The sequence below is a fragment of the Peromyscus eremicus genome, chromosome 1 (genome assembly GCF_949786415.1).
Source record: "Peromyscus eremicus chromosome 1, PerEre_H2_v1, whole genome shotgun sequence".
Taxonomy (NCBI): Eukaryota; Metazoa; Chordata; class Mammalia; order Rodentia; family Cricetidae; genus Peromyscus; species Peromyscus eremicus.
The window spans coordinates 132219795-132232434 of NC_081416.1; the positions used below are offsets into that span (position 1 = coordinate 132219795).

The 12640-nt window shown below is 53.6% G+C and overlaps 1 protein-coding gene across 1 annotated transcript in view; it reads right to left on the minus strand.

Moving 5' to 3' along the window:
- Positions 1-10837, minus strand: part of Pcsk6 (proprotein convertase subtilisin/kexin type 6) — a 166333-nt gene extending 155496 nt beyond the window's left edge. Inside the window, exon 1 of the mRNA XM_059271958.1 lies at positions 10565-10837. Coding sequence (XP_059127941.1) covers positions 10565-10837 — 273 coding nt within the window. The remainder of the gene's footprint in view (positions 1-10564) is intronic.
- Positions 10838-12640: the final 1803 nt, after the last annotated feature.

A 12640-nucleotide genomic window follows, 5' to 3' on the forward strand; every position in this document is an offset into this window, starting at 1 on the left:
CGCCAGAGGTGTCGGCTCTGCCCTGTAGCAGCCACAGGGCAGGGAAGAGCTGAGATTATTCCTTGACCTTGATTTTTAAGTTTCTGCAGGTGACGCTGAAATCATGGAGCAAGACCTAGTCCTGGAGACCATGCCACCCAACAGCAGGGTACCAAGAGCTGTCACAGGATAGAAACCCATACATGGCCCTGAGAGTTCCAAACCTAGAATTCAACAGCAGTTTTGACAATAAAGTTAGCATTTTTCCCTTATTCATGTTCTCCGTGAATGGAGTCAAGAAACCCCAAATCCTGGAATTAAAAATAAACTGTAAAGGTTTTAGGTTAACTGAGCCCATGTGCCAGGAAGCAGGCCAGGTCCTGAGGAGACACAGAGTTTAAGCTATTACTACAGTCCAGAGAGAAGAGACACCCTCACACACTGTGGCCAAGCCCTTCATGGAGCTCAGGGTGGACAGTGCTCAAGCCTGTCAGCAGTAGACAGGTCAGAAGAGACCATTTCAACCAGCCCTCGAGAATGACGCGGTTGGGTTCTCCGGGTAGATCACATGGAGAATTCAGGCGATAACAAACAGCAGATGTAAAGAAGGAGAATGAGTAAGGTTTCCAGAACATCAAAATTCTGGCACTGCGGGAGCGAGGAGGAAGGAGCTGGGCTGGAGATTATGCAGGGGGCAGGCAGGCCCCTCACCGGGGCTGTGTGTGCCACGCGACACAGGAGCCTCCGATGGTTTGAAAGCAGAGAAGGGATGGTGTGAGGCTTGTGGTTCTAGAACATTCTGGCTGGTGGTGGGGGTCAAGGCTGAGAAGGGAGTCAGGGAAGGCCATTCGGGTGTTAGCAGAGTATAAGCATGGGCTGGCCTGGGCTGTGGCTGCTGGCTTGTGGGGTAAGGGGTGAGAGGCAGCTGGAAGCAGGCTGGCAGGGACTGTACCTAGTGGCTGCCAATACCAGGGAAGGGAAAAATCCAAGGAAATGCCCTGGTTTCCGGCCTGAAGGGCAGGGGAAGAGACAAGGTGGGCAGGAGGGCAGGCTTGGGGGTATAGGGTACCCCAAGGAGTTCTAGAGAGGGTCCTGAATTATATAGTGGCACCCTCCTCCAACACACACACACACACACACACACACACACACACACACACACACACACACACACTCTCTCTCTCTCTCTCTGCCGGTGATCAGATCACACAGGTAACCTAGGCCTCTCCTGAGCAAGAAGGCTGCTCTGTGACCATTTCTGAGATTGTCACCAGGATGACTGGAAACCAAAGTGGGCAAGTTTGGAAACCCAGGTTCCTTCAGAAACACAAGGGAGTTGTTTACCCCGTGGCGGGAGTGGCCTGGCTGGCCATTGAAAAGTTGGCCCTAATCAACAAGGGCTCTATGACTGCTGATGATGGCCAGTGGCAGAAATTCAAGAGTCCCCATGAGGGTCCAAGAGCTGACAGTGATGGCCCCTTCCTGGCCCAGTTCAGCAGGGGACATGTGCAGCGCACCACTGCAGGGCAGCAAATCTGGCTGGACCTCAGGGCACTGCAGGGCCCGGCGGGGTGCGGCTTGTTTGTGCCCGAGCGGCCAAAGGGGAGACAATGAGACTATTTCTTCCCCTCGGTGGTGCCACCATCTCCACACTGAGGGCATTGATGGGCCGGTTACTATGGGAACCCAAGGCTGCTGATCCCATCCCACGGGAGTGTGAGGCTCCCAACAGCTGATGGCTATTCATCCTGGTTCCCTGCAGGACCAGACAGAGGCCTAGCACCCATCACTGTCTCCGTAGTCCTCACATCAGCGGCACGAGGACACCAGGAAGATGTAGGACTCGATGGAATGATAGGACCTTTGGGATGGGAGGCATGCATGGCAGGACCCCAGGCACTGCCAGGGGACATGGGGCTCTCAGCTCAGTGTGGAGCTGACCTGACCCAGAAGCATAGGGCAGTGTCCCAGGAGGGTGTCCTCATGCATATGCACACACAGGGCTGAGTGAATTTGAAAAGCAGGAGATTAAAATAAAAAAAAAGCAGTGGGAGAGATGTTCAATAAAATAAGGGCTGGGCCCTGACCTTGCTCAGCTACAAAGGCTCACAACCCCTACAAGGACTCACTAAATGAACACACGTCCCCAACCACGGGCTGCTTCTCAGTCACCAGAGACAGTGGTAGAATCGGAACTGACCTCAGAGAAAGAACAGCCGAGGAGCAACTTCAGACTCACCAGAAAGCCAAACCAGCAGGCCATCGTCACCAGGGATGATGGCAGCGATGAGGGGCCCAGAAGACAGATAAGTCCTCTGGGCGAGGGCACTTGGGAGGGCTGCTGACCGAATCAACAGTGGAGGTGAGCTGGGGGAGATGAGAGAGAGCTAGGAGGGTGAGGTCCGCCCGAGCAGAGAAGGTAGCATGAGGAAGCCGAAAGGGAAGTCTGGGAGTGAAGGAAGGGGGTTCTGAGGTGTGCAGCTGGAACTGGGGTGGAACCCTGGTATGCAGGCGCGTGGGCTAGGGGGACCTGGCCTGTGCTGCACAGCGGCAGGAGCAGCAGAGGTCCTCAGGGCCAGTCAGTTTGTGATGAGACCCCTTAGAGGACAGGTGGGAGCAACTGGAGCCAGAGGCAGCTTGCAGGCCTCCAGTTCAGGCAGCAGAGTGGAAGGCCCCCCTGTGAAATGAGGACACAAGAAGGTGAGCTTTATAGCTAAGTGCCCACTTGATAACATACAGTTAGAATGACTGAGTGCAGCATCTGAGGGCTAGAGAGACTAAGTTTAGTGTTTTTGGTTTTTTTTTTCCGGAGCTGAGGACTGAACCCAGGGCCTTACGCTTGCTAGGCAAGTGCTCTACCACTGAGCTAAATCCCCAACCCTAAGTTTAGTGTTTTAAAATCCACAGAGAGATGTAGGTTTCGATGCTAAGAAGCCCACTGCCTTGTCCCCACGAAGGCCCTGGTGCTTTGGCTGGCACCAGCTCTGGGCCACTATTCTAACACCTGGTTAAGGCTCCAGTTGGTTCTTCATCGTGAGCACAAGTTGTCCACAGTGCAATGTAATATGCAGCACAGTGCATGTGTACACACACAGGTAGCACGGATCACAGTGCATCTGTGTACACACACAGGTAACACAGAGCACAGTGCACATGTATACACACACAGGTAACACAGAGCACAGTGCATCTGTGTACACACACAGGTAACATGGAGCACAGTGCATCTGCCTGAGTACCAGGCAGAAAGGAGGAGAAACACTGACTGTAGCCACTCACTCCGCTGTTTATTTCGTCAGGAATCCTAAGGCTTCCAGTGAGAGGGTGACTTGCCCTTGACCGAGAAGCAGAGACAGGGTCCACCTGCCAAGGGCGACGAAAGTAGAAAATGAGCCACTGAGTGTGGGTTTGGGCCCTGGCCTGTCAATCATGGGTGTGTCAGACTCTAATTGGACCAAATGCCTCATGGCCAAGAGATGACATCTCCCTACAGGGCTGACATAAGCTTACCCAGGCAAGGACACCTACACAAGAAACATCAGCCTGAGGACATGCCAGGGCTTCTGGTCAGCCCCGAGGTCACAGTACAGTCTTGACAGCCAGGAGAAGACAGGCACTGGGCAACAGGTGCAGAGAAGTATTTTGTGCAGGTCCTGGGAGAAGGGCACGCTCTGGTCAGCTTGGGCTAGGCTGAGGAGGGCTCAAAAAGCTACTGTCTTTGCTGAGGCCGAGAGATCCAAACAAGCTTGGGATGTTCCCAGAGCAGCAGGGAACGGCCAGACACTGGAAAACAGCGTCTGACCAGCCCCTGTGTGGCCCTATGGCCACCCAAAATGCAAGGCAAACTGAGGTCCCAGTGTCTACCACTGTGTTTCTGATGTGCTCCCTGGCGTCGGCCTGGGAAACACTTGAACACTTCCAGTGGGCTGGTCAGCTGGCCAGCTGCTTAGGCCCCATTCCATGTCCGCCTTTGGACATTGCCACTTGGGGCCCTCCTGGCTCCACACGCTCTAGCCAGATCAGTTCCGGTCACTGCTGTCCACTCAGCCTCAGTGATCCAGGAGGGCAGTCTAGTCCATCAAAGCCCCGTCCACTCGGTAGAGATGCCAAGTGAGACAGTACGACACAAGCCTCAAAAATCCCAATCTTGTCTGGGTCCCCAGGTCATACTAGGACCTCTCGCAGGCCAGCTGCGCAAAACACCGAGACAACCTGTGACCAAAAAGCAGTACTCAAGAGCTAGGTCACAGACGATCGGCACTCTGGGCTTTGCCTTGTCCCCACCAAGGCCCTGGTGCTTTGGCTAGCACCAGTTCTGGCTCGCTATTCTAACACCTGGTTAAGGCTCCAGTTGGTTCTTCGTTGTGAGCACAAGTTGTCCACAGTGCAACAGTTTTCCCCGGCTGACAAATGGATTCCACAGGCTTACCTGAAATTCTGGGCCAGGCAGGGATGGCTTGCTCACTAGCTATTTTAAGGAACACTATTTAGGGCAAGTTCAAAATCATTTAAGGCTCTTAGATCTTTTAGGGCCCTGGCAGCCAGCCTGCTCTTTTTATGTTCAAACTCAGAACTAACAAATTAGCTCAATACCCCAGGCAAAGCAAAAACACAAGGGGAAGTATGGTGTCAGAGTACTACCCTTCAGATAAACATCACTTCCCAGAGCTGCGGATGCCCAGTCGCAGTTCCAAGTGCAGACAAAACTGTCTTGCATGCCCAGCCCATAAAGAACTCGCCTTGTCTAGGAGTCTTTGGTGTCAAAGGTAACCATGTACATGGGCTGGAATGAGGGACCTTCTGCCAAGAGACAGAGGGAAGAAGAAAGGAGTATGGTAAAGGGGATGGGCAATGGCCAGGAGCCAGAATGCTTGGTGCTTGGTGCCGCTCTATCCAAATACCCTGTGATCTGCGGCCAGGCCTTATGCTCACTGAGTCACTATTTCCTTGACAAGTGGATGAGTCCTGCCTGGAAGGTCTTAAACCAGGGGCTCCCCCCGCCCTCCCCATACAGGGTTTCTTGGTGTAGCCCGGGCTGTCCTAGAACTTGATCTGTAGACCAGGCTGGCCTTGAACTCAGGTCTGTCTGCCTCTGCCTCCCGGAGTGCTAGGATTAAATGTGTGTACCACCACTGCCCAACTCAAAGTAGGGGCTTCTTAACCCAGGCCCAAAGGCACCTCCGGTGTCCATGGATGTGCTTCTGGCATCCAAGAACACTGTGGCATGTGAGTCTAATAGACAGTTTTCCTTTTCTCCCCCTTTAACATTTTATGTGTAGATGTGTATGTGGACTCGTATGCATACATACTGCAAGCGAACATATGCAGCATCATATGTAATGTATTCTGACTTGGAGGAAAATGTAAAATGCCCGAAGACGATTTGTACATAAGCCAGATCCATTTCTTTAAGTGCACTTGTTCTGCGGTACCCACAGATACCACGAGCAAGGATGCTCCCCTCCCTACACAAATGATAGCTATTTGTAAAGAACATGCTCCCACACGCTTTAGATCATCCCTCGATTACGTAGGACACCTAATCCCATGTGGGCCGGTGCAAGGAGTAGCTCCGTCTTGCTTAGGGAAGAACAAGAAGTCTAGTCTGTCCATGTCACACACACAAGCATTGTTTCCTGCAGTCTAAGACCAAGGATGAGAACCCTGAGGTCACAGAGGATATGTGCACCTTGAGAATTCGACTAAGAATATTCATTGTTTGTCCAGAGGACCCAGGTTCAGGTCCGAGCACCCACAAGGTGCCTCACAACCAACTGTAACTCCAGTCCCAGGGGAGTATGGCACCCTCCCTCTGACCTCCATGGGTACCATGCACACACATGTTACACATACATACATGTATGCAAAACACTCCCATGCATAAAGTAAAAATCTTTAAAAATTAGAAAAAGGATTAAGAAAGCTACAAGCCCTCCCCTTCTTAGAAGTCTTTATAAACTAGAATTTGAAGGAGATCTTTGCTACCTGGGCTTCTAAATTTTTGCTATCCTTATATTCATCCACCAACAATACAGTACATTTTGTTTTTTAAAGCTCACATAAATATTGGGCACCCGAAACTGCCTTTAAAATGTGATGCTGACTGAACGGCGCACATATATATCTCAATTATGAATCTGTAACCACTGTCTGGTTATTCCTTAGTGTGACTATTCTGAGTCACTTCTTCCCTCTTCTGGGGGATGTTTAGGCTGCTTTTCCCTTCACGTATGTATATAAAAGAAAGTCTCCATGGGCATTCTCCTCATAGTCTCTTTGTACGCACAGCAAGTTTCCCCAGTACGAGGCGTGACACAGGGTAGCCGGTGCAACATGTCTCACCATGGAACCAAAATGCTCTTTAAGGTAAATGCCAATTTCAACCAGTAGCAACAAGAGGTCTCTGGGCTCCACATGTTTGCCAACACTTGACACCAGACTGGGTTTGCCAATCTGATAGGTGTGAAATAGTGCCACTGTCCCATTCCGGCAGCGCCCAGCCAGCCTAAGCATCCCCTCTTTTTGTGGCCATTCACTCCCTCTGCTCACCCATTTCTCTGCTTTTCCACTGAGTGTTTATCTTTTTTCTCATTAATTTGTAGCTTTAAAAGTATTTCTATGCTCTAATTTTTTGTTATCTTCTCTACTTTTCCTAGTCTACTGCCTCCTTTGCCCATGTCATGAGGGTAGGCCATTATGTTTTTCTAAAAATCTTATATGCACTCACGTCTCTAATCCCATCTAGAATTTAACATTGTATAGCGTGGGCTAAGAATCTAATTGTTTACCCATGTGGACAGTCAGCTCTTCCAGAACCACTTATTGATTAAATGGTCCACCTTTCCTCATCCATCTGTAACTCTTCTGCTGGCATGCACAGGCTCCCACACACCCTTGGCTTTGAGTCCATTCTACGGATGGGCGGGACCATCCCTGGGTCAGTGCCCCTCCCTGCTCTCCTGCTCTCCTTTCCTAGACTGGTCTGAGGGACTCTTGGACCTCACTATGCCATATGAATTCTATACTCATTTGTAGATTCCACATACAGTTCAATGCCACAGGGATTTATGGACTTACAGTGGATTAATGGATTAATTGGGGGGGCAAATAATTTTTTAGGGGCATGCTCCATCCCCAGCACCTCAAAAACCCAAAACACTTTATCATTCTTTCCATAACTTTTCCCCTTTAAATAACTCATCCCTAAGGATCTTACAGCTTTTACACTGGGATGAACTACAGTTTCTCTTGTCTTCTATCTGCCGAGGTACAGGTGGTCAGTGTTCTAGCAGCCCATTCAACTTTCTTATGAGTTCTTACAGCTAATCTCGAGGTTCCCTTCCATTATCCACATACTTATGTCAACTCTCAACGGCAGTATTTGAGTCTGTAATTTTTACTTTTTCAAAACTATTATTTCATTTACTTATTTAGTGTGTGTTGAGACGTGCACACATGTGTGCACTCGACAGCATACATGTGGAGACCAGAGGACACCTTTGGGGAGTCAGTCCTCTCCTTCCACCATGTGGGTCCCGTGGATTGAGTTCAGGTCATCAGACTTGGCAGCAAGCTCCTTTACCTTCACTGAGCCATCTCGCTGGCCCGTAACTTGTATTTCGTGTTAAAAACAAACTTGTTGCATTATCTGGAATGATGCTAGGAGAGGGAAACTGTGGTTAGCTTGTCTTTATAAGGTGTATATTTTTTAATGGAAAGGGGCAGAACCTGTATCAGACTGAAAGAGATCCGTAATTTGAGAAAGGTGACTAATAGCTGGCCTAAGTTACCTGTGGATTGTGTTAAATAAATCAAATCAGGTTATCAATTGATTGACAGTAAAGAATTGACAGTGAGAATGTCAGGGCACTGTAGTGGGTGGCTGTTTGAGCCCCGCCCTGAAGCACCGCCCCCAGTGAGGTAGCAGGTAGCTGTTACACCTGCCTGTGACCTTGAGGTACATGCCCCTGGGGCGTGGCTGCTTGGAGGACCCTTAAGACCTGGGATGCACTCATGCTCTCTCTCTTCTCTACCTTGTGGTTTTGGATGCTGGTACAGACCAGGGCAGAGCTCACCAGAGCACCACGTTGGACCATGCCTCACCCTTCCAGGATCCTGCAACAAATTCCCTTATTCTGTCTTGTGAGTTAACCCCCAAATAAATTCCTTTGATCGTTAAGCAGGCTCTGTGGATGGCTAGTGATATAATCCCATTAGGGCACAGCCAGACGGATGGACAAGAAAACCAAGGCTGCAGGTAGAGAACAGAACACTAAATGCCCTTTAAGGGTTTGGAGGAGAGAATCGCACAAAGGCGATCTCCGTGGAGAAAATGCACCAAGAGACAGAAGCGGTCATCCTCATGGCAGAGGTGACACATGGTCACCGTGTGCACACAAACAGCCCCCTCCCCAGGCCCCCACCCCCATTGACTCATCTATAAAGCAAAACCAAATACATCTACGTCTTATTTATGAGTCACAAATTCTCCTGGTTGAAAATGGCAATAAGGTTTTTAAAGAGTTCTTACTGAATAGATAGAGGCTGGAAAGCTCCAGGCCCTTTTCCACATTAGCTGTGCACTTAAAAGTGAGAAGAGAAAGCAGGTTTGGGAAGGAAGAGCGACAGGGCTTTCCTTGAGTCATTACACCCAAAACAGCTCCTCCCCCCAGCCCAGTCATCTTTCCGTTCGAAAATGTCCCTATCATGTCCCTATCAGAACCAGGCCTACCGAGCTGAGTGACAGGCTGTGTGGAGTCTGTGACTGCACTGTCCAGAGAGACCTAAGGGGCCACCCAACAGCATTCCCAGGGTGATGGGATGCATGCCTCAAGAACCTTCTCGCCCACAGGCAAAAATCAGGAGCACAGACCTTGTTCATAAGCAACTCAGTGAGACACGGCAGATTCAAAAGCCCACATGGCCAAGGGGTGGACAAGGTTATCCCAGGGGCCAGGAACGTCCGAGGGAGCGCTAACTGCCTCTCCGCATCTTGCAATGTAGAGCTCAGAGTTCAACTTTGCCTCCTCTCTGCTCATTTAATTATAGGAACCCAAATCGCAGGCACTTTGTAATTTACCATCCAGTTTAAGAAGCACTTTCAGCTGAGACAAATTGCTGGGCCACCTGGGCAGAAGAATAAAGAATGGCAGGAGTCGGGAGCCCTAAGCAAACAGGAGAGCTGTCTTCAACCCAGACAGCGACAGAAAACAATGAAGCCAGGGCCACCAAAAGGCAAAATCTTAGCTCTTAGGATGTCTGAAGACACAAAAAGCCGGTTATTCCTTTTGGATAAACTCTGACCTGCCTCAGAATTTCCCCTTCCAGGAGACCTTCCACCTCACATCAAGTGCCGGAGAAATGTCATTTTGATCAGGACCACGGCACACTTTGCTGGCTTCTGCCACAGATAATGATGAAACTAAATTTAACACAGCCCGGTGCTGCGGTTTGAGTTATGAGGCCACGCTCCCTTCATTTCACTCGATTCTCCTGCGTGTGTAGTTTGTCGATCCGTATCGGTGCTGAGAGCTCTCCCGGTGGGACTGCCCACTTGGGCCTCCTGAGGCCCTCCACGGGCCATAAATCGAGATCAACCTGCTCCATTGCCCCTCTGCGGGGCTCCATCAGGAAAAAAAGAGCCCTATGCTGGCAGTCCTTGGGAGCCGAACTGACTTAGTGCCCAAACTTGGCTTCTCTCAGTGACAGCCAACCTATACACCTCCAGGGGTGGGAGAAAGGGCATTTCATGACTAGCGCCTTGCTTCTGAACATTACCGGGTCGTCTCGTCAACCTGAGGCAGTACAAAGTCACTACCACTACGGATGAACAAGTCAAGAAGTGACGTGTCCAAGGTCATGCAGCTAGTGTGCCGACAGCTGCCGTTTTAGCTGCAGCCACAGCCCAAAGCAAAGCAACCATCCTCTTTGCCTAGAGAGGTTTTAAGTGCAGAGTCCAGCCTCCAAACACCCGGCAGCTTCTGGGTCCCTTTGCTCCCTGACCCAAACCTGACTTCTGGGCACAGGCACCAGCGCGCCACACCGAGGAAAAGCCAGTCCCCGAGTTGCCGGCCACGCTCAAGTCGCCCAACCAGCCAGCGCCTGACTGCCTTGGCGCACGCACCTAGCCCGGAGCCCCGCGCCACCCGTCGAGGGCAGAGTGGCCCGAGAGGCGGAGCCAGGGCTCGGAGGCCACCGGGAATTGAGTGGACGCTGAGGATGGCGCGGGTGGGCAGAACGCGGCGACCCCTTGGGCGCCCACTCCAGCGCGGCTGGGCAGGTGTCGGGTGCCCGATCAGGGCTTCCGAGGCCACACTTCCGAGTGCGAGTGCCCGGCGACACTGCCTGGGGACCCACGGCCTCGGGCCCTCCCGCGTGACTGTCCACGCAGGCCACCACGTCCTCCCCGCCGAGTGTCCCTCGGCAGTCCCCGCGAATCCCCGCAGGGCGCCCCCGCCGTCCCCAGCGGTGCGGGCCGCCTTCCCATGCGGCGCCGCCGGCGGCCGAGCTGGCAGGGCGCCCCCTCGCGCGTGGCCGCCGGCGGCCACCGGGAAAGTTTGGGGCGCGCGGGGCCGGCGGTACTCACCTGGCCCAAGTTGAGGTAGCCGTGCGCCGCAGCCACGCGGTCCGCCGCGCCGGGGCCGCCCAGCACTTGCACTGCCCAGTGGTTGGTGTAGACGGGGCGCGGCGGCGGCAGCGCGGAGCAGGCGGCGGGCAGCGCGAGCAGAAGCAGCCAACGCCAGGGGCGCAGTGCGAGCGGCGGGAGCCCGTGCCGGCCGGCGGCCCCTGAGCCTCGCGCGACATCGGCGGCCCGGGGCGGCGGCCGGGGCCCGGGCGCTGGCGGCGCGCGCGGAGGCATGGCAGCGGCAGGCTCGCGCGGCGCCCGAGCGGCGAGTGCGCCGGGGGGTGGGGAGCCGCCTTTTAAAGCCGCTCCGCGCCGGGGAAGCGCCGCCGCCGCCGCCGCCGCCGCCGCGGGCGGGAGCCGGGGAGGAGGAGGAGGAGGCCGCCGCGGCGCGTTCCCGCCCGCGCGGCCCGGTGGCGCCCCTGGGCCCGCGCTCGTGCGGCTGTCTCCCGGCCCGCCCGCAGCCGTGGGGGCCGGCGCAGGGGAGACCCGAGACTTTGGGGCTCTCTCGGGACACGACGCTGCCCGGAGTGGCAGGCTCGGGCCCCGCACGTTCTGCTAGGAGCCGGGAGGGCCCTGGGCATCCCACGTGAGTTTCCTATATCCCCGAGGAGTTGACTTAGGTCGGCTCATTTCTACCGGTTGCGCCCCTGGAGGCTGAACTCACCTGCTGGGGTCCCCAAGGCTAGATAGCCTTGCTCAACTTAGCTGCGGCAGTGAACTTGCAAATGTGCCGGATCTTGGGGGGGGGGGGGGGGGGGGGAGACATGTCAGGGAAACACTGAGGTGTCCCAGGACCTGGCCTGACCTGAAGACCATATTGAATGGACAAAGGGCATGTGGCGAACTTAGCTGGAGTCCGCGAGAGTATTGGGGACACAGCGTCCATACGGGGCTGAAGTTGCTGCATTGCTAGGAAGGCTAGGCAGGTGAACCCCGTGGCTGACCGACCACTTCGTGTCTGTGTGATCCTGGGCACCTTTCTGTCCTTGCTGGCCTGTAAGATGGGGGTAACAATAGCATCTATCCATCTGGCTGTTTGGAGGATGTCAGCTCTTCCCTTGCAGTCAGCGGACAATAATGTTTGTTTGGATGAGCCCTGGGCCTGCCACGTGGTTGGCGTTCACTAGATTGTGTACACTCTCAAAAGTACCCACTGAGCTAGGACCAGTCAGTAGGAAAGTGAGTTGACTCATCCTCACTCTCCCTCCTGGAGCAGCCTGGAGAATTGTGTTCACACTGAGAACAAGTCACGATGAGAGGCTAGGATGGCTGCCATCCTCGGAGGACCCATTGGTCCCCGCTGACCCCACGCAGAAAGCAAACCTCCAGCCTGATTAATGCGGGAGGGGAAACGGGAAACAAAATCCAACAAAGCAAGGCAGAGAAAGCCTTGAGGCAGGAAGGAAGCCGCTTCAACGCTCAGGTTCACAGAACAGCTGGTTCCCGTTCTGCGGCTGTTTGGACGTTCACTTGCCTGAGTCTATAGCCGGGTAGATCCCACAGAAGTGAGAGGAATGCAGGGTAGACAGAGGGCAGGGTCTACTGAGGGCCACCTGAAGCCTTTTCCAACATCCCTTTCAGGAGTCCTTGGGTTTTCTATCCCGCGTGATTCTTCCTTTCTACAAGCACGAGTCACCCTAACGAAGGGGGAAGAAGGGAAGGAAGTATGCCGAGAGGCCCAGCAAGGACAAGCCAAATTCGTGCTAACAGGACTCCTGCCAAGGGCCCCTGTTAGCACCTGGGGCCTTCCCTCTTCTTCCCCAGACCATGACTGACCCTGCTGTCCCCGGCCAGATCCACCCTATGTTGCAAAATACAAGGTCCTGGGTCAAGGCCTGGGTGCTCCCTGGCACTCTGCCTGCTGCAAAGACGTGAGGCCATCACACAAAGTGGCCAGCCCTAGAGGAGAACAGGCCACCCCTGTCGGACAACAGCAGTACCCAGAGCCGTCAGCCTGCCTCCGTCCTTAGAGAAACCACTGGGTGGAGGAGAGTGGAGTCAGGGGACTCACGCTGTTCCTTTTCAGACATTCACCTG